Source organism: Corythoichthys intestinalis, chromosome 19, assembly GCF_030265065.1.
Source record: "Corythoichthys intestinalis isolate RoL2023-P3 chromosome 19, ASM3026506v1, whole genome shotgun sequence".
NCBI classification, from domain to species: Eukaryota; Metazoa; Chordata; class Actinopteri; order Syngnathiformes; family Syngnathidae; genus Corythoichthys; species Corythoichthys intestinalis.
The window spans coordinates 15018944-15044274 of NC_080413.1; the positions used below are offsets into that span (position 1 = coordinate 15018944).

Below are 25331 nucleotides of genomic sequence, written 5' to 3' on the forward strand. Positions count from 1 at the left end.
ACGCCGACAGACGTCAAATCCATGCCAACTGGGTGAGGTAGCAGTGAATAGACAGACACCGCATTGTTCCACTGAATAAATAAAGTTAGATCAGCTAAAAGCGCTAACGAGTGTCATATGCTGCAAACGCAATTAGAACAGGAATGGACTAAAGGCAGTGGGAGTATGCGTACACTGCGCATGGTCGCTACATGAGACGGCAAATGACACAAATACAGTTGGTCACATGTTGCCAACATCATTAATACTAACGGGGAGCGCAGTGTTACTTTGCTGCGGGGGAGACAGCGGGACCATGTCATCATTATCCATAGTTGCTCTACACTGATACGCTTGCCGTCGTGTGGGTGTTGTCATGGGAACTGTCCAAGCCAGACGCGGCCTTATTGCAGCAGCAGCAGCAGCAGCAGCAGCAGTAGTAGTAGTAGTAGAGCTCTCTCGTACACCCAATTTTTCTAGGAGGATTTAGTCAAGGTAATCCACTTCTTAAAAGTGCCAATCCCACACCAAAATTATAGCGATACACATTACCCACGCACATGATTGTTTTATTGCTTTATGGCAGTGGATGGCAATTAAGCCGCAGACAACACGATCAAAGTGCTCCTTAATACTGTAGCCAACAAAATTTGTGGCGGCATGAAAAGAGATGGGGAATGGAAGAAAAAAAAACATTCACATGTACATATTTGTAAAATAAGAGGCAGTGTTGTTTTTGTCAAAGATTACGAAAATATTTTCTCAACAGACAATTTTCCAATGACAACATCATGATGACGCACTGAAAACGTATCTTGGGAGACTGAAACATAACGAGATGGATGCCAGTTCAGTTCAGTTTAAGTTTGTTGTCCCCTAAGAAGGGGAAACTTCAAGCAGGTAAGCATACAGATTAGAGATGTCCCGATAGATCGGGATGATCACGTCATTTTCAAAGTATCGGAATCGGCAAAAAAATATCGGACATGCCTTTTTTTAATATATATATATTTTTTTTATTTAAATCGTTTTCTAATTGTATTTAACGTTACAGACATAACGTGTTACACTCTTCCAGAGTCTTTAGTTTAAGCTTAAGGTAGGGTTATCAAATTTATCGCGTTAACGGCGAGAATTAATATTTATTACATTTATCACGTTACAATATTTAACGCAATTAACGCATGCGCTGCACGACCCACTCACGCATTGTCGCGTTCAATTTATAATGGCGCCATTTTACCCATACAGTATATAGGGCTAAAGGGCAGCGTAAAATGAGTAGAGAGAATTTTGGCAACCTTTGGAGCCTTTTTTTAAATGGCAAAATCCTTACAATCCCTCTTCCAACGATTAGAAAAATTGTGGGAAGCACTGTGGGGAAGAAAGGTAGTAATTGATCTTTTTCTTAACACCCTATGTTATTTCCCAACGCAGAGAAGATATATTAATTGGTGCCCCTACGCACAGTCATGGTTGCACTTCCCATCATGCATTTGGGCAGAAGTTAAATGGCTGCAGTATCATTTACTGAAAGCTCAACAAATACACTAGATTACAATATTTAGTCACAATATACAAAGTCACATTTATCCTTTAAGAATTACAAGTCTTTCTATCCGTGGATCCCTCTCATAGAAAGAATGTTAATAATGTAAATGTCATCTTGGGGATTTATTGTCATAATAAACAAATACAGTACTTATGTACTGTATGTTGAATGTATATATTCGTCCGAGTTTTATTCATTTTTTTCTTAATGCATTGCCAAAATGTATATGATCAGGAAAAATTATCGGGAATGATTGGAATTGAATCAGGAGAAGAAAAAAACAATCGGATCGGGAAATATCGGGATCGGCAGATACTCAAACTAAAACGATCGGGATCAGATCGGGAGCAAAAAAACATGATCGGAACAACCCTAATAGAGATACAACAATAACTCATACACATACAATAAATAACACAGACAGTTGTCGTCTGACGACACGAGAACGAAATGAAAATTTGCCATAGTTTCAGTCATAAATTCACAATGTCTGATATTTTCTTATTGTATGGATTTAGCATTTAGCAGTGTTTGGTCGTGTCACTCATGTGACGTGCTGCGCCTCTCCCCCGAACCCCCCGCCTCACACACACGGTCCGTTGCATAAGCCTGTGCCCATTTCATGCTCCTTTAGTGAAACATGTGTCAGGTGCTGCTTGGTAAGTTTTGCTTTCTTACCTTGGCTAGATATGCCATGTTGCTTTAGCCTTTAAAGTGCCTGTGACACGAAAAAGCATGTTTATTTCATAATACACGCGGTATCTTATGCTCCTGAATGAAATGGACCGCTTGGACGTGTGTGGAAGCGATCGCTATATTTAGTTTTTTTAATCCCACGCCATGAAAATGAGTGACTTCCAGCAACAGTCTCGAGTTGAGAAAGAGGGCGCTGTGACGTGTACGGAGGAAGGAGTCCTCTTCACTATACAGCCGTACTGTTGTATGAGAAGGACTAAGGATTCAGCTGATTTTGCGGATTATTATGTTTATTTTTCGCATCACGTCAGCCAAAGGGCTGCTGAAAAATCTTTACGAGCTATACGAGGGAGAGGCGTGTGCGCCTTTTTGGGGTTTCCAAAGGTTCCCATTCACCGGTGAATATTGGCCAAAACAAGCCCTACTACTGTGGGACCATGGGACTTACGAGGAAGTGAGTAAACATCGTGTTTTGTATTTGTATGTCAAATACTAGGATCATTTTAATATGTAGGGGGCTTGCATTTTGTGTCTGACATGCTCCTTGTTCCCTCTGCCGACGACTGGCAGCTTGTCGCACATCCCCCCGCCGGGAGAGCACTATACTCGGCTTATTCCCATCTTCATGTGCCCGGTGTTCTAATTTTCCGACAGATGAAAAATTGCAACTTTGAGTTAAAAATAGCCGCGAATACAGCGATTACACTACAAACTTTCTTTAAATAAAGGACTATTTACATTTGATCATGGATGGGCATGTAAAAAGCTCTCCTCATACACATTAGCTGCACAACAACCGCAGCCGCCCTCCTCCACTGAGTCTCTCGCTGTTTACGACTTCGCCGTGTAGTAAAGCATTATTGCCATACTCGTGTTGACCATTTGGCAGCAACACGCTCCTCTGACGTCGGCCGGTTTGTTCGGCGTTCATTGTCCAGCTGCTTCCCCGGCGAGTTTCCCTGTCCGTAGTAGCAGGGGAACGAGCTGTAAATTGCTCTCTGCCGGGCGGTTTGCCGATCGGCGAAGTCAATCGACAACCCAGTCGTCATGTGAAATGATCCGGGCTAGTTATGTGTGATTTTCCGCTTCGAAGACTTTGAAACATCACCCAGTTCGGGTTAGCATGTCGGCTAGCTGTCACGCCTCTTGGTTTGTTTACATTCTCCGAAGCCGGGGAAGGGAAATGACATAAGCCTGATTTAGGTGGCAAAAAATATCGTTCGGGAGGTGCGACAGTCAAGGTGAAGTCGACAGTTTTGACCATTATGGAGTAATTTTGCCATGTCGTCTTGAATAAATGCATTTTTACTATTTCATATTCCATTTAGCACAGGACTGTTATTTGTCATGACCATGCCATTTATTTAGCTATTGGGGGAAAATACTTGGATAAAAATAATATCCTGTTAAAATATTGGAGTAGAGAGATTGAAACAATGACATTTTGCAGCTCTCTTCGTCGCGTTTTCCTCGTTGTGAATAATTCCCCCTCAATGGACGGCATACTAAATCAGATTAAATCGTGATTACGCTGACGTCATCCACCTGTTGGGGACGCTAGAGCCCTATAATGGTAGGCGTGGCTAACCGGCAGATTAAAAGACTAATTTCTCGTCATCTGCGTTTTGCTGTCGAATCGTCTCAAAATATGATTCTAAACCACATCCTATGTAAGACTTTCTTTCTCCTATCGTACGCATTTAAAGGTCTGTGCTGAGTGACCATCACACACTACACTAACTAGCGTTCGCGTTAGCATAGCATTAGCATTTAGCGCGGTGACTCGCCGTCTTCTTAAACCCTTGGAAAACATTTCACATAAGTTCCTGGCGTCCAAGTGAGTTTAATTAATTGCACATAACTTGTTGTCCTGCTGAGTATGTATTATGAAAATGGTGATGTCCTTGTAGACTCTAATATTATGTGCTCATCTGTCATGTTTATTCGAAATTGTTGGAAACCTTTTATGTATTTATTTATTTATTCATGGGCTAAAACTTTTGAAGTTTATGGACGAAAACATTTTGAGAATTGACTAAAACTACAGGAAGACGAAAATGATGACTAAAATTTGACTAAGACTAATCAGTATTTTTGTCCAAAAGACTAAGACGAAAACGGAAATTAAAATGGCTGCCAAAAACAACACTGAAAACTACAAGAAAAGTATTGAAAATCTAATAGTAATGAAGGTGTCAAGTGTGTCAAATCTAATGCAATTAAGAAGTCAAGCTAGGTGCTGGTGAGAGATTAGAAACCTAAAAATGAGTTAGTCAGTATATTATTTCACGAGAAGGAGTTTGCCTTTGTTTCATTGTGTAGCTGTTAAGGCTGCAACAACTAATCGATTAAATCGATTAATAAATTAGATGCCAACTAATTTGATAATCATTTTTTGCCAGCAGCTATTAGCAGTCCCGTTCAGGTCATTGTGTGTGAGTATTCATTCATTCATTTATTTTCCAAGCCGCTTATCCTCACGAGGGTCGCGAGGGGTTCCGAGTATAAGACATAAAAAGAATTTCTCAGTACACAAATCAGACATAAGTCCTGTTCATTCAAATAAAGAAACATACTGCTGATTTTTTTTTTTTTTTTTTGTGGGCAAAGTACTCATATAAATTGTGTCAATGATTCATTTATTTTCTTTATACAAACTAAACAAAAAAATCTAATCAGAAGTAGACAGACTGCAATCAATCAGTTTATCAAACAGTTGTTCATAAATACAATCCAAATCCAATTTCAAAGCACTCTCTTCTATGACATTTTACATTGTGTGGAAAGGACACTAAGCTGTTATATGAATGGGTTTATGTGTGGTTGCTTGAAAAAAAAAAGAAAGAAAGACAATTAACTATCTAACAGTAACTCAAGTGCTAACATGCTTCCCCTAAACACAATACAAACAGACACTTAAGACACTGATTAGCATAATCGCTAACTAGCTTAGCGTTCCGTGCTAAGTAGTAACATCTCATCAAAAAAGAATAAGAACGATACAATTGGCTTCATTTACTCACCTCTGACGAAGGCACACTGGATCTAACAACAGAAAAGTCCATCTAACTCAAGACACTACGTAATATTACTGATTCAGCAACCTAACCTGAGGTTAGCAATGAACTCTCTCTCTTGCTATAATCACTGGCGCCGGCCCAAGCAGGATTAGTGAAATTATGACCACAAGTTCTATTTTACTCTCATCTGACCACAAAACTTGCTCCCATGACTCCTCTGCATCATCCAAATGGTCATAGGCAAACTAAATATGGGCCTTGACATGTGCTGGTTTAAGCAGGGGAACCTTCCGTGCCATCCATGATTTCAAACCATGGCGTCTAAGTAACAGTAACAGTACAGCAACAGTAACCTTGGAAACGGTGGTCCCAGCTCTTTTCAGGTCATTGACCCACTCCTGTCATGTAGTTCTGTTCTGGGCTGATTCCTCACCTTTCTAAGGATCATTAAGACCCCACGAGGTGATATCTAACATTGGACTGATTGAGATTGCGCGTGTTTGTGTTTAGCTACTTCCATTTTCTAATTATTGTTCTAGCAGTGGTCTTGGCAATTTTAAGTTTTGTTATACTTGTATGAAAAAATAATTAATCAGGATTTTATTGGGGAACGACTTTGAATTTTTTGATGTCACTGCTCATGGAGACTCATACCGTATTTTTCGGACTATAAGTCGCACCTGAGTATAAGTCGCGACAGCCATAAAATGCTCAACAAAAAGGAAAAAAAAACATAGATAAGTCGCACCGGAGTACAAGTCACATTTTTGGGGGAAATTTACCAGATAAAATCCAACACATAGAACAGATATGTCATCTTGAAAGGCAATTTAAAATAAAAATACAATAGAGAACAACATGCTGAATAAGTGTACAGTATAATAATGTTACATGATGCATGAACAACGAAATGTGAATCTACTGTCCTCACCAGGACGCTACGGCTCGGTCCTGGCTATACAGCGAGCTAAACTCCCAAATAGTGTTGCAGCTATCGATTATTTTAGTAGTCGATTAATCGATGAGCTAGTTAGTTCGAATAATCGAGTAATCAGATAAGGAACATGAAAAATTAAAATACCAAAACCAGAACCAAACTTCATGAATGTTTTTTGTGACAAAGAAGTTTGGTTCTTTTATGACTTTATTATGGGTGAACAGAAAAAACTGATCAAATCTGCTGGGTCAAAAATATACATACAGCAGCGCTAATATTTGGTAACATGTCCCTTGGCGAACCAAACTTCATGAATGTTTTTTGTGACAAAGAAGTTTGGTTCTTTTATGACTTTATTATGGGTGAACAGAAAAAAGTGATCAAATCTGCTGGGTCAAAAAAATACATACAGCAGCGCTAATATTTGGTAACATGTCCCTTGGCGATTTTCACTTCAATTAGGCGCTTTTGGTAGCCATCCACAAGCTTCTGGCAAGCTTCTGGTTGAATCTTTGACCACTCCTCTTGACAGAATTGGTGCAGTTCAGTTAAATTTGATGGCTTTCTGACATGGACTTGTTTCTTCAGCATTGTCCACAGGTTTAAGTCAGGACTTTGGGAAGGCCATTCGAAAACCTTAATTCTAGCCTGATTTAGCCATGCCATTACCACTTTTGATGTGTGTTTGGGGTCATTGTCCTGTTGGAACACCCAACTGCGCCCAAGACCCAATCTTCGGGCTGATTATCTTATGATTATCTTATGATTATCTTATGATCTTATGATTATATTATTAGGTTATCTTGAAGAATTTGAAGGTAATCCTCCTTCTTAATTATCCCATTTACTCTCTGTAAAGCACCAGTTCCACTGGCAGCAAAACAGCCCCACAGCATAATACTACCACCACCGTGCTTGACGGTAGGCATGGTGTACTTGGGGTTAAAGGCCTCACCTTTTCTCCTCCAACCATATTGCTGGGCATTGTGGCCAAACAGCACGATTTTTGTTTCGTCTGACCACAGAACTTTCCTCCAGAAGGTCTTATTTTTGTGCATGTGATCAGCAGCAAACTTCAGTCGAGCTTTAAGGTGCCGCTTTTGGAGCAAGGACTTCCTTCTTGCACGGCAGCCTCTCGGTCCATGGAGATGCAAAACACGCTTGACTGTGGACACTGACACCTGTGTTCCAGCAGCTTCTAATTCTTGGCAGATCTGCTTTTTGGTGATTCTCGGTTGAATCTTCACCCTCCTGACCAATTTTCTCTCATTAGCAGGTGATAGCTTGCGTTTTCTTCCTGATCGTGGCAGTGACAAAACAGTGCCATGCACTTTATACTTACAAACAATTGTTTGCACTGTTGCTCTTGGGACCTGCAGCTGCTTTGAAATGGCTCCAAGTGACTTTCCTGACTTGTTCAAGTCAATGATTGTTCAAGTCAATAATCACTCACAAGAAATTACTAATTCGTGTTGCTGTATGTATATTTTTAACCCAGCAGATTTGATCACTTTTTCTGTTAACCCATAATAAAGTCATAAAAGAACCAAACTTCATGAATGTTTTTTGTGACAAAGAAGTATCTGTCCCAGTCACTCTATCGGAGAAAAATCAGAGTTGTAGAAATAACTGGAAACTCAAGAGAGCCATGACATTATGTTCTTCACAAGTGTATGTAAACTTTTGACCACAACTGTAAGTCGCACCCCCAGCCAAACTACGAAAAAAAACTGCGACTTATAGTCCGAAAAATACGGTACATGCCTAATAAAGGTGTCTGTTTTTGTTTTAGGTCGCTAGTGGCTTTGGTTTTGAAAATATTTGAAGTTTTTGAAAATAGGCCCCCTGTGGATCTGCCCCGAACTCTGTGTCCAGTCAACTGATAGTGAAGTCTATGAGTTGGGCATAATTACCCATAATATGTTAAATCCACGACCGCATATATCGGTATCGGTTCGACATCAGTATCGGATTTTTGTTGGATAATATCGAAATATTGATTAAATGGCTTATCGGTAGGGTTGGGCATCGAGCATCGATGTGAACCGGTTCTAACACTCCGATGCTCCCGGAATTGTTCGAATTTTTAAATTTCGATTCCTTATTTCGATGGCCTGACCGTCGAGTGTAAAAAAAATTCTCGAGTTTAACGACTGAATTTATATACAAGTTATAATTAGCCCTGTGAGAAGTTCATTTAATTTAAAAAACATCAGAGAGTTAAGACTTTAATATAAACTATGCAATTTTTTGGACACTGCATTTTTTTTTTTTTTTTGGTTCTGCCTCTTAAAAGAATCTGAATCGGGAATCGTTCGGAACCAGAATCGAAACGTGGAATTGGAATCGGAATCGTTCAATTTCAAACGATGCCCAACCCAACTTACCGGACAACTTTAATAAAAATGATTGCTAAGAGTATCAAACATGTTGAGGTCATCAGAGCAAGGGAGGCATAATTTACTGTATGTCCAATAACTAATAAAGTAGTTATGGCACAGACAGACATTAGTCATTAAGTGATCATCCTCTGGCAGGCAACGCATTATTAAAAATAGCAGCTATAGATTATCATGATATAACAAAGATTAATTAAAAATATCATTTATTTTTAAGGCGTTTAAACATTGATAGTAAACGCATGCGAGAGAAAGGATTTCCTAAGTTTTAGTGACTCCTCTGCTTGGAAACAGTTCCATCCAGCGAAGCTGCAAATTCTTCTAATAGTATTCCGGCCAGCAGAAATGCCTTACTGCCCCATAATAAAGGTTGTAGTCATGGAGGTATGAAGTTGTTGGCACATGACAACCATGTGATTCTAATGCAGATTAGCAAAGCCTTGAGCTAACCGCGAACGTGCTGGCTTTCCACGCTTACCTTCATCTGACCTGACGTAACGTGAGGAATTCCTGCGCTAACACTCAGCGTACACATCGCACTTGAGATGACATGAAGGGCAAACGGACAACTAGGGACTGGATTTTAAGCCGCAAAAAGTCCTGATTTGGTCTTAAAATACCACGGCTTCTACATAATTGATGCTTGTCATCCGACATTGCCATGGCAACCCTGAATCGTCAATGTTGTCTCGATCACGCCTTTACTTATATAGCGTGTTTACTACTCAAAGTGCTATACATGATTAAAAGTACACCATTTAAAAACAAAGACAGCTCATAAAAGCTCATAAAGATTTCCTACCCTGTGATGGGGATGATGAGGTATGACGTCTAACTTAACCAATAGCATTGCTATGCAAGCGAGGATATCAACTGAGGATAAAGGAGGCTTCAGGCTGATTACTATCATTCATGCCGACGCGTTATGCGATTAACACGGACATGAATAGATCCTTCCTTTACACAGCTTGATGACAAGACTACCTTCTTAATGTTGTCATTGACTGCGATAGACGTCCAATCTTTTTTTAATGGGAGGGTTGGCAGCGATCATTCGCTCCCAGTCAAATAGCTCTATCGCCGTCAATGGCGCTGAAAATTTTTCATTCACTACAAATCAAGTTAATGTCACACTGTTTTTAAAATGATTCGGTAATTTGGTAAGCATGTCATAAACAGAAACGCATGATTCATAATCTTGTCAAGTATGTCGAATTGGTTGACTGGCTGGTTGATTCAAGTAAGGCCTATTGACACGGCGCATCTGCTCCAAAGGGAGCGTACTTGGTTACGAATGTGGGGGCTCACAAGGTTGGCGATGTAATATCAGAATCAGATGATTTCTTGACCCAGTCAGCGAATAAGGATTGTAGTAAAACTGTTAGGCTGCAGCTATCGATCGTTTTAGTTGTCGATTAATCGATGAACTAGTTAGTTTGAATAGTTAGTTTGAATACAGAGTAACCGGATAGGGAATATAAAAAATTTAAAATACCTGAGCTGAGCCTCAAACGGTATTAAAAAAAATTAGGGCTGTCAAATGATTAAAATTCACTGCTTTCATTCAAAAAACCTTTAGATCTTATAAAATATATATATATATATATATATATATATATATATATATATATATATATATATATATATTAGGGCTGTTAAAACGATTAAAAATTTTTATCGAGTTAATTACAGCTTAAATATTAATTAATCGTAATTAATCGCAATTAATCGCAATTCAAACCATCTATAAAATATGCCATATTTTTCTGTGAATTATATATATATTCTGTAAAATAAATTGTTGGAATGGAAAGATAAGACACAAGATGGCTATATACATTCAACATACGGTACATAAGGACTGTATTTGTTTATTATAACAATAAATCAACAAGATGGCATTAACATTATTAACATTCTGTTCATGGATAGAAAGACTTGTAGTTCTTAAAAGATAAATGTTAGTACAAGTTATAGAAATTTTATATTAAAACCCCTCTTAATGTTTTCGTTTTAATAAAATTTGTAAAATTTTCAATAAAAAAATGAACTTGTAGCCCGCAATTGTTGATGTCAATAATTACTTACACAATGCTCATGGGTGCTGAAGCCTATAAAATCAGTCGCACCCAAGCGCCAGCAGAGGGCGGCAAAACTCCATAAAACACAATTACCAAGTGGGCATTTCACTCTACTGAATTTTAAATCTGTCTGAGCGGGACATGTGCGTTAATTGCGTCAAATATTTTAACATGATTAATTTTTTAAAAAATAATTACCGCCCGTTAACGCGATAATTTTGACAGCCCTAAAAAAAATAAATGAGGCTCTAAGTACAACAAAAGAACAATTGGCTAACTTACACAGCAAAAGTCTGCTAGCTTAAATGCTAACTTTTTTTTTTTACAGTGCTATTAACAAATGGTTTAAAGACATATTCCCACATTAAGACGGCTAAATATACCTATAAAGTATATTATGACTGCATTAAAAAAAACATTAGCTCATTAGCTGTTTATCGGGGAACATACTTTTTTGCCGTACTAGAATAAAATGTAACTGCTAGGGCTGTCAAAATTATCGCGTTAACGGGCGGTAATTAATTTTTTTAAATTTATCACGTTAAAATATTTGACACATTTAACGCACATGCCCCGCGCAAACAGATTAAAATGACAGCACAGTGTCATGTCCAATTGTTACTTGTGTTTTTTGGTGTTTTGTCACCCTCTGCTGGCGCTTGGGTGCGATTTTTTGGGGTTTCAGCACCATGAGCATTGTGAAATTATTGACATCAACAATGGCGAGCTACTAGTTTATTTTTTGATTGAAAATTTTACTAATTTTATTAAAACGAAAACATTAAGAGGGGTTTTAATATAAAATTTCTATAACTTGTACTAACATTTATCTTTTAAAAACTACAAGTCTTTCTATCCATGGATCGCTTTAACAGAATGTTAATAATGTTAATGCCATCTTGTTGATTTATTGTTATAATAAAGAAATACAGTACTTATGTACAGTATGTTGAATGTATAATCCGTCTTGTGTCTTGTCTTTCCATTCCAACAATAATCTACAGAAAAATAAGGCATATTTTATAGATGGTTTGAGTTGCTATTAATTATGATTAATTAATTTTTAAGTTGTTATTAACTCGATTAAGAATTTTAATCGTTTGACAGCCCTAGTAATTGCACATCCACTCTGTTGGCAGCATTGGCAATCTCATTTTCAAAGTGTGCGCGGTATTTTTTAACCAAACAAGAGCATACAGCAAAGAGCAGGAAATATGAAGAGCTAAGACGAGGAAATATGACATATGACTTATGTAGCGTTTGGCTTCACTTTTAATACTGTGGGAGACAAGGAAAGACCAGTATGTCTGCTATGTCTAAAAATATTGGCAGTGGACAGCATTAAGGCAAATCATCTAAGACGTTAAGACATTAGAATTCAATCACATTGATAATCCGCTTGATTTTTTTCTGCGAAAATGTGTCGACTATTGCCAACAATCGTCCCGCTTTGTGAGTGTTACATCGGAGCTAATACTGCCTGCAGCAAAAATAAAAATTGTCCCTCTGTTCAATGACACAGTCGTTTTTGTTCTATTAACTTTTGTTTTCCGATTTGATGTTGCTAATCAATTTGAATTCATTGTTATTTATTGATTTCATTAATTTTTATTCTTCCTGATGTACCTTGAGTGTATGTTTACAGTTTGGATGTGACTTTTTTTTTTTTTTAATTCAGAAAATCTTATGCGCTTTAAGTAGTGCTGCAACGATTAATCGATTAACTCGAGTAATTCGATTAGGATGTGACTTTTTTTTTTTTTTAATTCAGAAAATCTTATGCGCTTTAAGTAGTGCTGCAACGATTAATCGATTAACTCGAGTAATTCGATTAGGGAAAAAAATGAATTAAATTTAGCTAGTTGGAGTATTCGTTTAATTAAAGTGGCGTTGAAATGGTTTGTTTTGAAAGTGTTTGCATTTAGTTTTATTGATTTGGATGGATACACGGCCCTCTAGTGGCAACCATGAATATGACATAATTCACATGGCTGAATCCAGCTGCTCCCTGTTAAGACCAACATACGCTAAGTTTTCGTTTGAGGTCATGTTTTTTTTAATGCATTTGTTATTTAGTTTATAGGTATTTTTAGCCATTTTTTGAGGGAATATGTGTTTGAACCATTTGTTAAGAGCATTGTAAAAAAAAGTTAGCATTTTTTAGCATTTAAGCTAGCGGACTTTTGCTATTTAAGTTAGCCATTTTTTAATTTTTTCTTTATACTGTTTGAGGCTCAGTTTTGGCATTTGAATTTTTTTATGTTCCTTACCCGATTACTCAATTATTCGAAGTGACTAGTTTATCGATTAATCAATCGATTATTTTCTGTTACAAACAAAACAATGTTACTTTAAATTACTGTTACTTAAATTACTTTTTTTCTTTAAATTTAACAAGGACACAATTTTATACAGAGATGTACTTATAATAGTTTTATAGAAAAATGGGGGGGCGTAACAGAAAATAATTGAGAACCACTGCACGAGTTGAACAGAAACAACATACTATGAGATTTTTTTTCTTATCTTAACTATGTGCTGTTGGCAAACACTGCTTCCGATAGTGTACTGTAGTGGAAATGTCAATTTACTTCGCAAGTTCATTCCCACTGTGTGCCACCTAATTTTCAGGTTCAGGGCTACAGTGCTAATTGATAAAAACAATTAAAATCCGCACCCTTAATACACATTATAATCCTCAAGGGAAACACAATTTCATTATCCTGTATATTTAGTTTGCTAAATCATCATGAAAATCATACTATTATCAAAACGCTAGTTTATAGAAGGTGTGTAATACAATTGAGGGTTATCAAATAATACAAGAATATGCTTAGGGCCCAATGGATATTGGACTGCTGGCTCTTGTGCTTGAGTGCATAATAATAACAACGTGACCTACATTCCAGACAATTATGATCTTCTGCCATGACCATGAGAGTGGCAAAGTAGTTTTCAAAGTAGTAGTAGTTTTAGAATACATGTCAAATTCGATTTAAATGTGACATATTTCATCTTTACTATTTCAGTACCGCTGACGATGATAGTCCAATCATCTGCATAGGTGGGTAGAGAAGCCAAAAACCTTTCTCAAGTAAGAGTAGTGTTACTTCTACATAACCCTGATAGCAGACCGACATTGAACAAACGTCTATTTTCCATCAAAATCATCAGTATGGTGGACAACAAAATGTTCGACGTCAAGTGACTTTGAAACAATGTTGTTCTATGGTATGTCAGGCGATGGTTGGGTTAACATTGTTTTATAGTTGATGAACTAATGTTGACAAATAGTTGATTTATGATTGACCGAAAATTGAGATTGAAAAGTATTTAATTGAATTATGGATGAGCAGGCGTTTTGGTCGAAAACATAACATTGATTCAGCGTTTAGGTTTTGTAAGGATTTCAACGTTGAAACAACATTAATTGACGGTGCTAAAGTAACGTTGATTCATCGATATAAGATCAACAGCGGAATGTTGATCCAACATCTTTTCAACGTCGGTCTGCTATCTGGGAATATTACTCAAGTAAAAGTAGTCATCCAAAAATGTACTCAAATACAAGTAAACAAGTATTCGTTTAAAAGAATACTCAAATAATGAGTAACATTGTGAGTAACTGCTTACAATGTTTGACTTTTTTTAATTTTTTAAAATCATGGTTCTGTATATATTTTTTTCACAGCACTTCATCGATATGAACTGTTATTACTTATTAGGCCAAAGAAATACACCAAAATCATGGAATTCAGATGAGAAAAATAAAACATCACCCATCCAAAGAGCATGAGTGCCCTCTAGAGGAGAAAAAAAATTGTTAACTGATTGGTTATATTGTATTATAACCTTTTGCATGACCATATTAGGCCAAAGAAATGCACAAAAATCATGGAATTCAGACAAGAAAAATAAAACATCACCCATCCAAAGAGCATGAGTGCCCTCTAGTGGAGAAAAAAAAACATTGTTTTAACGCTGATTGATATAGTGGAACCATGTGTTTATTGTTTCGACTTGTCATTTGTGAAACAAAGACGGCCACTGTCGGCATCTCGGGCAATTATAAAGTCATTATGGAGAATAAACACAAAAAAGTAGTGGCGTAAGCAGTGGAGTAGGAGTAGTGTTTCTTCATATATCTACTCAAGTAAAAAGTATTGCCTGGTAACATTACTCTAAGAAGGCATTTATTCTCAAAACGTTACTAAAGTAAGTATAACTGAGTAAATGTAACGCATTACTACCCACTTCTGATCATTTGTAAATTTCTATCAGTTTATCAGTAGTAGACATCCAATCCATTCGAATTGGAATGCAACGTTCATTCGCTGCCCAGCCCCAGATGGATTGGACGTCCATCACCGTCAATGGCAACAATGAGTTAATGTTGCGTGTGTGTGCGTTACCTGCAATATCCCAAAGCTGTAGTCGAACGAGCGTCTTGCTGTCCCAGTTGAGGACCTTGAGGGCGAAATCGACGCCGATGGTGGCTCGGTAATGCTGGGAGAAGAGTTGGTGCACATACCGCTTGATGATGCTCGTCTTCCCCACGCCCAACTCGCCGATAACAAGCACCTTGAACAAGTACTCCTTGCACTCCGACACCGAACCGCCGGCCATGCTCGCCTCAAACTACGCAAGAATACAGCAACCCAACTTTTATGAAAGTGGACGCGCGTGGGTGTATTTGTGTGTCATGAGTTCTTCCTCACGCACGAGAAGTTGAAAAGAAAAGTAGGACGTGACGTATCACGGCCCGGGCTGGCATGTATTGCTCCGCCCCCTGGAGTCACATGACCCGGAAGTATCACGACAGTACTGCACAAACTTAGCAAACATGAAATAAAATGTCCAATAACATGTCCGTATAAACCGTCTTTTTTATTGTACAGCCTCGTTCAACGTGTCCAAAACATAAAGGCCTATCTCATTCTATTGTTATTCAACACGGAGTTTTTCCGTTGATACTTTTTAGACATAAAAACCATCACTATCATAGACTGGAAAACATTTGGAAATACAATACACCGGCACCATGTACTGTATATTCTTATACTTAATGCGCATTCTTATTGTTAAAGTAGAAGAAACTTAAGGTGGAATTAAATATGTCATTACAAGAAGCAACTATTAATTGCAGGTACTTTTACTGAAAGGATCAAAGTTAGCTTAAAAGTTCAAAAACAATTGTATAAACTTCAATTTCTTTTTTTAAAGACTGGACATTCTAAATATAGAAACATGTATCTGTATTACAAACATACCACCTGTGTGAAAAAACAAGAGATGGCGTAACAGTATTACAAATACAATTACTGTGTTTTTGTTTTTTTGTATATTTTTGATGACTTTTTTGCCTTCTTACGACATTACAGCATAAAAAAAATCAAATGACGCCTCAAATTTGCTCTAACAACCTGCATTGGCACGGCTTATGTCCACCTACAGCGCAGAGAAAAGACGAGTGGCCGTGTTGACGCCAATCAAACCTCGCAAGACGCAGCAGAAAAACCAAGCAGCCTACTGCACTTTAAGAAAAAAAACATCTTTGTATATTTAAATGAGGTCTGATGTGATCGCTAAGGTGAATTTAAAAAACAAAGGCAAAAAAAGTGCACATTTGGACTGCCTTGTGCTGTTTTTGAGCTTTTTAGTAGGGTTTATCACACAATGATTTGCTTTATTTACAGTACGGTGCAAAAGTTTGCTGTTACCACTAAAACAGGAGAATTTTTAGCCATGCTGTGACTCATCACTGTAGTATAAACCCTATTAATCAAATGTTAATCTCCACTGCAACACTTTTGCACGGTACCATACAAGAAATTTGGCATGAAAAGCTGAAGAGTTTTGGCACTATTGTTTTTTTGCTGACAGCCCTTCAAACATGGGCTATGTTCAGAATCACTCACTCAATCCTTACTTGCTAATCAATTTAAAAGGACTTTTAATTAGCGAGTGTCTAGTGATTGTAAAGTACTTTCACAACACTACTCCGGTCACCAAATTATAACACAGTTGATGAACATGAGCTGGTGGTGCCATTTTATGGTGTCTTGGTGCTAAGGAACTAAGTTGAAGTGTGGGGAGGAGCTTCAATTAGTCAGGCCTTGTCCCTGTCTTATAGAAAAGTGCTTTGCCATCATCTTGTAGCATGTATCATGAATCCCGTATTTAGTGGGAGCCACTACACTTTACCAGTACCTAGAAACGTGGATGACGAGTGATTCCGAACACAGCCACGTTCTTCTACGTGTGTCTTTAACGGACACCGAACGACAAACACAAGCAAGCAAAAATGTCGGCATCGATCAACAAATAAATAGGAGTAATCAAAGCTTGTCAAATGTTGTGCACCATTTTTTTTTTTTTTGCTCTCACAGTGTCGAGGAGCTGTGTGCAAAGTCTCGGAGAGCTTGAGCGGTGTAGTGGGGACCCCCCAGTATGGACTCCATGGTGGGGGACCCCGGGGCGGACTCCTCCGAACACACCGAGTCTCTGAAGGGGGACGGTGGGGACAAAGCCGGGGTGTCCTCCAGGACCAGCTTCTGCCCCTCCGCTTCCACCTCCTTGGCATCATACATGTAATCATGCAAAAGTTCCAACTGGTCATCCGGAGACACCCCCTCCTCGAGCGGTGTCCCCAAAGGGAGCTCTGTAAAGATCAACGGCTCTCCAGGAGAAGGGGCCGGGGCGTGCGAGCGGTGAGTTTCCACCAGGGGGCCTGTGTACGGAGCAGGCGGGGCAGAGGGTGGCGGCTCTTGCGGGGGCGGGCGAGGGTCTGTGCCAAGGTCGCGGGCAGCGGTGGCGGCAGGGGGCTGACAACTGTGGGGGTCGGGCGTGTTAGTTAGGGGTCTGATGACTGCCGTCTGATTCAGGCCGGCTTCCTGTTTCCTCACATGCACAGACAGTCTGTGCCACACATTGCCCCCGCTCGGAGGGTGTCTTGCACCTGATTCAGACCATGACACAGACTTGCCGTTAGAACTACGAACGAGACAAAGACTCAAGTTACCATCTCTGGGGAGGGAAACAAGGCGGACACTCCAAAAAGCAACAAGACAACATGGCTGACATTTAGGAGCTTCGATGATTCATAATGTGCTCCACACAGCATTATGATCTCCCCAATTCCTCTGTAAACTCCTGCGTCAATGGTATCCGTCTATTTATTTGTTCTTTCCATTTTCAATAAGTAATTAAAAAAAAAAAAAAAAAATGAAGGATATGATTGTAATAAGAAATAGAAGAAGTGTTTAAGAGATGATTAAATCAGAGGTCAGAAAAGCAATTTCACGCTAGCTTGATAACGAATTAGCCTGTTTAATTAGCTCAAATATGCAGGGTAGCTGATATGGCAAAAGAAAGGGTCAGAGGTCAAAAAGGTCAGAAATATGGTGATGTTTTGAATTTGGCTGCTTAGGCTAAAGTTTCTAGTTAATCTGAAATAAGTATCAGAATATTTGTAATTGATTGGGATGTCCCAATCGCATATTTTTTGCACCCGATTCAGAGTTCAAGTCCCCTGATTTTGATATTCTGTCAAAAAAAGTGTGGCCCTCAGTCAAATAAATAATAGTCACAGAAATGTACACTGTCCCTACAGTGAAACATTAAAATTATGTTCTGTTTGATACACACTACTCTATAATGCAGGGGTCCCCAACCTTTTTTGCACCACGGACCAGTGTGATTTGGGTCTTTTTTTCCCGGACCGATGTTCTGTTTAATTTTGCACCCTAATATAATTTTGCCCCCAAAGCTTTTGTGGCGGTGAAAAAATCCCTCTTTTATATTCAGTTGGACTCTCAATGTTATCCAAAAGTGCTAAAGAACTATTTACGTCATAAACATACATGTGCAACACGAAAATGGCGTAAATTAATGATTAACGACACGGCGAAGTCGTTAAGTGAGAGAGCTGCGTGCAGTTGTAAGTTAATATTCCTTTCTTTAAAGAAAGTTTTTCGTCTGTACTTTGCAATCGCTGAATTCGCGGTCATTTTTAACGTTACGCGCATGCCAAATTTGTCAGAACACCTGCAATGTGCGGCAGAAAAATACAGCAAATGTAAAATAACATTTGTTTTTAGCCCCGTCGTGTTAAGTGCAGGGAAAATACAACTCACCCGCTGAATCAGTGGGAGGCCTGAGCTTGTTTCGTTTGTTTCAGTGCTCTCCTAGCGATGTCAGGATATTCCGAAATGACTTTAATCCAGAACCTCGGTAGAGTTGTTGTCTCAAATGTATGTTTAAGGTCGCCGTAATTTGCGATCTCTACAAGCTGATTTTCCTGTTGCACAGACATGCTCGAATCACTCTGTTTATTCACATACGGGTCACGGATCGACTCCTTCGCAGTTCGTGGGTCTTTAGTGATTGGGAAGTAGCATAGATTTTGTTTTTTCCAAGGGTGTAGGCTCATCTTCTGGCTCGTGAGGTTCCTTTTCCCTGTAAAAAATCTGTCCAAAGACGTCTGTTTTTCAGTCATTCTAGTGTGGGGGCTAATTATTTCCGGGAACAAATGTGATGGGCGACGACCTACGTCATACGCTATTATCAAGGTACATATAGCTCTACAAAACAAGATGTATTGCTAACAGTACAATCAATGCATTTCTACGACGACCTCCCATTCTGTAGTTGTATATCTAGAGTAGACAGTTGCGGTGCAACGGTTTGCGGTTCAAAGCCGAACCGTACGGTTTGCCCTGTACGGTTCAATACGCGTTTATGAACCACGCCTTTTCGGTTTTGCAATTAATGTATTCCGAACGCTTGATCGAGCTCTGTGTGCCTGTGTGTGACGTGAAGCACCGCTGTGGAGAAATTCCCGCCCCGCAAGTAAATGTCGGATCGCTGTCAAGCACCTGTGTAATAGAAGCCGAGTAACGCCCTCTCTCGCTTACGAGCGAAGTGAAATTGAAACAACAAAGAAAACAAATAGCTATGGCGAGTGGAGAGACCGAATTTTGAGGAAGCACCGGCTTCTTTCAAATCTGCGGTGCGGCAACATTTTGGTTTCCCCGTGGACTACAATGCGGATGGAGAGAAAATGTTGAAGAAAAAAAATTGCAAGCATTGCTCAGCGCTTGTTCCCCATGTTAATGGCAACACTTTTATAACATGAGTCCGGCACCTCAGCCGGCATCACCCACAGATATCACTTTCTCAGGGTAGGACAACCCCGAAGATGACACTAGTAAAAACACACGGCGGGCTTCGTGAATTTATTTGCAACGCCTGACCCGCGTTACATTGTTCCCTCGCGGACATATTTCTCCAACAACGTAATCCCCGACATTTATGAAATGGCACGCAAAGCCATCGAAGATGATTTCGCTAAAGCAGCTTTGTCCTGACCACTGATAGTTGGAAGTTGGACGTCCCGTGCTACAGAGTGCTACTACCTAACTGTGACGGTCCACTATAATTCGTACCTGTCAAATTGTACGGTCTCGTCGTAATTTGTACAAGTGAGCACTCATTTTTAAGTGTGTACGCTGTACGTTACTTTCAAAATCTGCACGTTTTTCGTGCATTACGTTTTTTTTTTCATCCGTTCGGATTTGGTCACCGTTTCTACAACGAGACAATGCGATGGTTGAATGACGCGAGAAAAGTCAGAGACTCGGAGAGGGAAGAGTGTTTGTTGAGACGCTGTAGCAAAAGCGATGCTAGGCTAGGTGGCTCCAATGTTACCTGACTTAGCCGACAACATACAATCTACGCCTAGATATCCATGCATAGAGAACTGCATGCGAAATGACAGACTCCATAGCGTTAGTAAACAGCCGCCATTTTAGAGCAGTAAACTTCTCAGAAAGGCTCTGTTGTAGTAAACCTTATGAGCGAACTAAGCAACTTTTTATCTAAAATACTCCAAAATCGGCAAAATCTTGACTTGAGTCTATCTTTAAAGGATGAAACAGTTTTGAATTTTTCATGTCGAAAGTAGACAGAAGGGAACTAATGCAAAAACGGGAGCAATTTTATCAACTTTAACGGTTGCTTCACAACATTAAATGACCTCCAAACATAGCAAAGGTTACTATGTTGTTTTTTTTTTTTTTGCTTTTTTGTTGTTTTTTTAATTTTTTTTTAATGAAAAGAAAAAAAAACATGAAAGGTATCACCAGTTACTTTGCCAAGTAACTCTTTTACTACTGTGTGTGTATTTCTGTAGTCAGTCACAACACTAGCCATCTAGCATTTTGTTGAAAAGTGTAAACAATTAAACTACAATGAAATAATTAGTCAATTCCAGTTTTCTTTTTTTAATTTTCCAGTTCTCAATTGAAAATGAAAAGAACAGTGCTCCACGGATTTAATGAGTCGACTAAAATGAATGCGCTCGCTCGATTAGCGTTGCCTGAGAGGGGGTTAGTGCTCAAATGTTGTAGGGCTGGCGCACGCAGTGTGATTAGTCGGAGGCGTTCATGCTGCGATAAGTCAAATGGGTGGTTCATTCGCGGTCAATCGGAAGCAGCGGGGCCTTCGTCTGCTTCTTGGAGGGCTGCAGCGCAATACGTTGACAATACGTCACGTGACACCGTGCGAGAAGTCGGAAAATGGCCTGTAGCGCCCCAGAGCTGAGCTCAGTTAGGAAATGATTAACTGAACTATTTATGTACAATACAGTCAACCCGTTTCTTCCGGTGACAATCACTATGTTTTTATGGTTAAATATACTGTCGGCCTATGTGAAGCCCCAAAACATCATCAACAAGGGTGTTCACCAGCTAACAAGACAACTAGGAACTTGCCGATTAGTCACCAATGCAGCCCTCAGAGAAGTGAGACACGAGAACGTTTGCCGACAGGCTGCGTATTTAAGGGGGTTACGAGGAGGACAGCATAGTTTAGCATGGGTGAGAGACAACATGGAAACATAGTCGCTCAGCCCAACTCCTTACTTCACACACGTAAGTATCCTTGTGTCACTGCTGTGAAACTCAAAACAGTCAGTCTTAAGACTTCCATATCTTGATGTGTGCAACGTGTAACACTCAAAGTCATTCAAACAAGACAGATAGTTCATCTCTAGCTAACATGGAGATTTAGCTTCAATTGATCAGTTTGTTTATCTGAAACTTATGTGGGTTTTGATTTGCATTGTACTGCATATGATTGAAATCATACAGTGGCATGAAAAATTATCTGAACCTTTTGGAATTTCTCACATTTGGGCATAAAATCACCATCATTGTGATCTGGTCATTGTCAAAATCACACAGATGAAAAAACTGTCTGCTTTAACTAAAACCACCCAAACATTTATATGTTTTCATATTTTAATGAGGATAGCATGCAAACAATGACAGAAGGGGCAAAGTAAGGCCTAAGGAGACTTAAGAGTAATTGAAACCATTTTTTACCAAACAATTAAAGTCAGGTGTGTCTACAATCACTGATGAATGGCTTAAACACACACCTGGTAAGAATTGTTTTGATAAGAAGCATTATCTGATGTGTATCATGGCTAGGTCAAGAGAGCTGTCTGTAGACCTGCGATCAAGGATTGTTGATTTGTATAAAGCTGGGAAAGGATACAAAACCAACTCTAAAAGTCTGTATGTTCATCAATCGACAGTCAGAGAAGTTGTCCACAAATGGAGAGAGTTTGGCACTGTTGCTTCTCTCCCAAGCAGTGGCCGTCCACCAAAGATAACGCCAAGAGTTCAGCGCAGAATACTCAAAAAGTTAAAAAAGAGTGTCTGCTAAAGACTTCCAGAAATCACTGGCACAGTACAGTATCTCTGTACATACATCAATTATATGTAAAATTATGGCCAAAAATGGTGTTCATGGAAGGATTCCATGAAGGAAGCTACTGCTGTCTAAAAATACTGTATATTGTTGCTTGTTTAATTTTCGCAAAAAGTCACTTGGACAGTCCACGGAAGTTTTGGCAAAATATTTTGTGGACTGATTAAACCAAAGTTGAACCATTTGGGAGTAACACACAAAGACGTGTGGAGGAGTAATAGAACAGCTCACCAACATCAACACCTCATCCCCACCGTGAAGCATGGTGGAGGGAGTATCATGATTTGGGGCTGTTTTGCTTCCTCCGGGCCTGGACAACTTGCAATCATTAATGGAAGAATGAATTCAAAAGTTTATCATGATATTTTTCAGGAAAACCTGAGGCCGTCTGTCAGACAGTTGAAGCTAAAAAGAGGATGGATGCTGCCATAAGACAATGATCCAAAACACGGAAGTAAATCAACTTCAGAATGATTTCAGAAGAACAAAATACACATTCCAAGTCAAAGTCCAGACTTGAACCCCATTGAGATACTGTGGCATGACCTAAAGACAGCGATTCATGCCAGACATCCCAGGAATCTGACTGAACTACAGCAGTTTTGTCGAGATGAATGAGCCAAGATTAGTCCTCATCGATGTGCCAGACTGATCTTCAGCTACAGGAAGCGCCTGGTTGAAGTTATTGCTGCCAAAGGTGGGAGCCGCAAAATATTAAATGTGATGGTTCATATACTTATTTTCCCCCCGTCGTTCATTGTTTGCATACTATCCTCATGAAAATATGAAAACCTATAAATGTTTAGGTGGTTTTAGTTCAAGCAGACACTGTTTTTTTATCTGTGTGATTTTGACAAAGATCAGATCACATTTGATGGTGACTTTAAGCAGAAATTCGAAAAGGTCCAGATACTTTTTCATACCACTGTACATGAACACTCAAATGTTGCAATCAGGGAGACACAAATGCAACATTATAAAATTCTGAATAAAAACTTAACTGGAGTATTTCCTGTTCTCTGCTTTACCTAATCCGCTGCCATTGACTGCAATAGACGTCCAAAACTGCTAACACTGAAAGTGCTAGCAGTTAATGATCAAACCTTGCCTCGTTTAATCACTTGAAACATTAACAGTCACATCTAGGGTTGCAAAATTCTGGTTGCTTTCAAAATTGTTCCACTGGAATTAGTGGGAATAAAGAAACCATTGAAGGAAATTGAATTGTTGAATACCGTTACCTAAAACAACTTCATGTTCATGTAAATTAGCTGAAAAATTCCACCCTTTTTCAATCTCAAATCACACCAAATCTCAAGTCTAAATAAGTGATAAGGTTTTCCTCAGTGCTTTATATGGACCGCGGGCTAAAGCAGTGCCATAATAGAGTATGAGAAGTACACATTTTAACGACATTTTAACTGTGTCAAGTGATAGGACTCGATATTTAAGTTAATACCTGGCTTTATAATAACACATAAGAGACAGAATTTAAAGTTTCCTGTCTACCTACAATTTTAAATTTTTTACATTTTTCCCAAAACATGGTGGACATCTTTAACACCAGGTTGTGCAAGTTTACCCGTGAAACCCTGGATAGTGCTCATAAAAAAATTGACCTTTGGAACCTTCTGTAGCATTTGAGTGTTCATACAGTAAGTATAGAGGTGCCTTGAGATTAGATTTTACCTAGTATACTTTTATCACAAATCATCTTTCCCCAATGAAATGAATAGAAATACCAGCATAACCCCAAAACACAATTTTTTTCGTCTATTTTTAATCAGTAAAAAAGATATTAAATTGAATTAAATAACTGAATAACATTTAAAGGGTTAACATTTTTGTATATGGCGGAAAACACTCAGGTGACTTGAAGTTCCGCTCTGAGACCCCCAGTTTGGCCAAATTTCAAAATTGTCCGATATGCATGTGTGATAGATCATTTGAAAGCTTAAAATCTCAATTTTCTGGGGGAAGAAACATTCTTAACAGGAGGGCATTTTTTATTTTTATTATTTTTTTATTTTTTAAACAGCAAAACCCAATCTGGAGGCGAGAGCACGCAAGAGCAAAATTACAGACGGCATGACTTTAACGAGATATTATCACGTACTTACCTTGTTTCGACCCAAAAACTACATTTAGCATGTATTACTGAGTGTCAAGACACAGCTGTGAATGGCCACAGCTGGATTTTTGGGGGCTTTTATGGGTGAAACATGGCAATATAACATGGGTCGCGATGAAGAACTTGCAGACATCAAGGAGTGGTCAAGATGTTCTTTTTCATATATTTACCCTTTTAAACTTTTTTTCTCAATTTTTCTTTGTTTGGATCAATTATTTATTATCTAACATATCGTAAAAAATACAAAAGTAACAACAACAAAAAATCAAGTTAAGCGATAGTTATGAGATAGATATCCGTGACTTATTTACAGACACCATTTTTTTCATTGTGACGTAATTTGTTTAAAAGTTTAAAATATGGGAGTGAATAATTTTTTAGAGTGTTTTTTTTTTTTTTTTTTTTTTAAACAATATGAGACATCAATTAATGATTCTAAGCCAGGGGTGTCCAAACTTTTTGCAAAGGGGGCCAGATTTGGTGCGATAAAAATGTGGGGGGCCGACCTTGGCTGACGTCCTTTACGTAGAACAATATATTTAAGCAACTTTTAGCAAGCCATTCAGTGTGTCACATTTGCTTTATTTTTTTAATTTGAATAATTTTAACAATCATACTCCTAGCCTTTTTTGCGTTCTTTTTCAACTCTCGGGCTCTTGCGAAATACGGCTGCTGTGAAATTAAACTAGCTTCAAGTTGCTTCAATTTCTCGCTGCGAATCTTCCCTGTAATCTTGCCGTACATGTCAGCCTGTCTTGTTT

General features: G+C 38.8%; 2 protein-coding genes across 3 annotated transcripts in view; both read right to left on the minus strand.

The window, feature by feature from the left end:
* The window catches only part of rab32a (RAB32a, member RAS oncogene family), a 29724-nt gene extending 13922 nt beyond the window's left edge, over positions 1 to 15802 (minus strand). Inside the window, exon 1 of the mRNA XM_057822250.1 lies at positions 15077 to 15802. Coding sequence (XP_057678233.1) covers positions 15077 to 15290 — 214 coding nt within the window. The 5' untranslated portion in view covers positions 15291 to 15802. The remainder of the gene's footprint in view (positions 1 to 15076) is intronic.
* Positions 15803 to 15945: 143 nt separating this feature from the next.
* Positions 15946 to 25331, minus strand: part of grm1a (glutamate receptor, metabotropic 1a) — an 82678-nt gene continuing 73292 nt past the window's right edge. The window contains exon 9 of one of the 2 annotated variants that reach the window (XM_057822241.1): positions 15946 to 17657. In XM_057822241.1, the coding sequence (XP_057678224.1) occupies positions 17048 to 17657 (610 nt within the window). In that variant the 3' untranslated portion in view covers positions 15946 to 17047. The remainder of the gene's footprint in view (positions 17658 to 25331) is intronic. The other variant, XM_057822242.1, reaches the window with a different exon arrangement.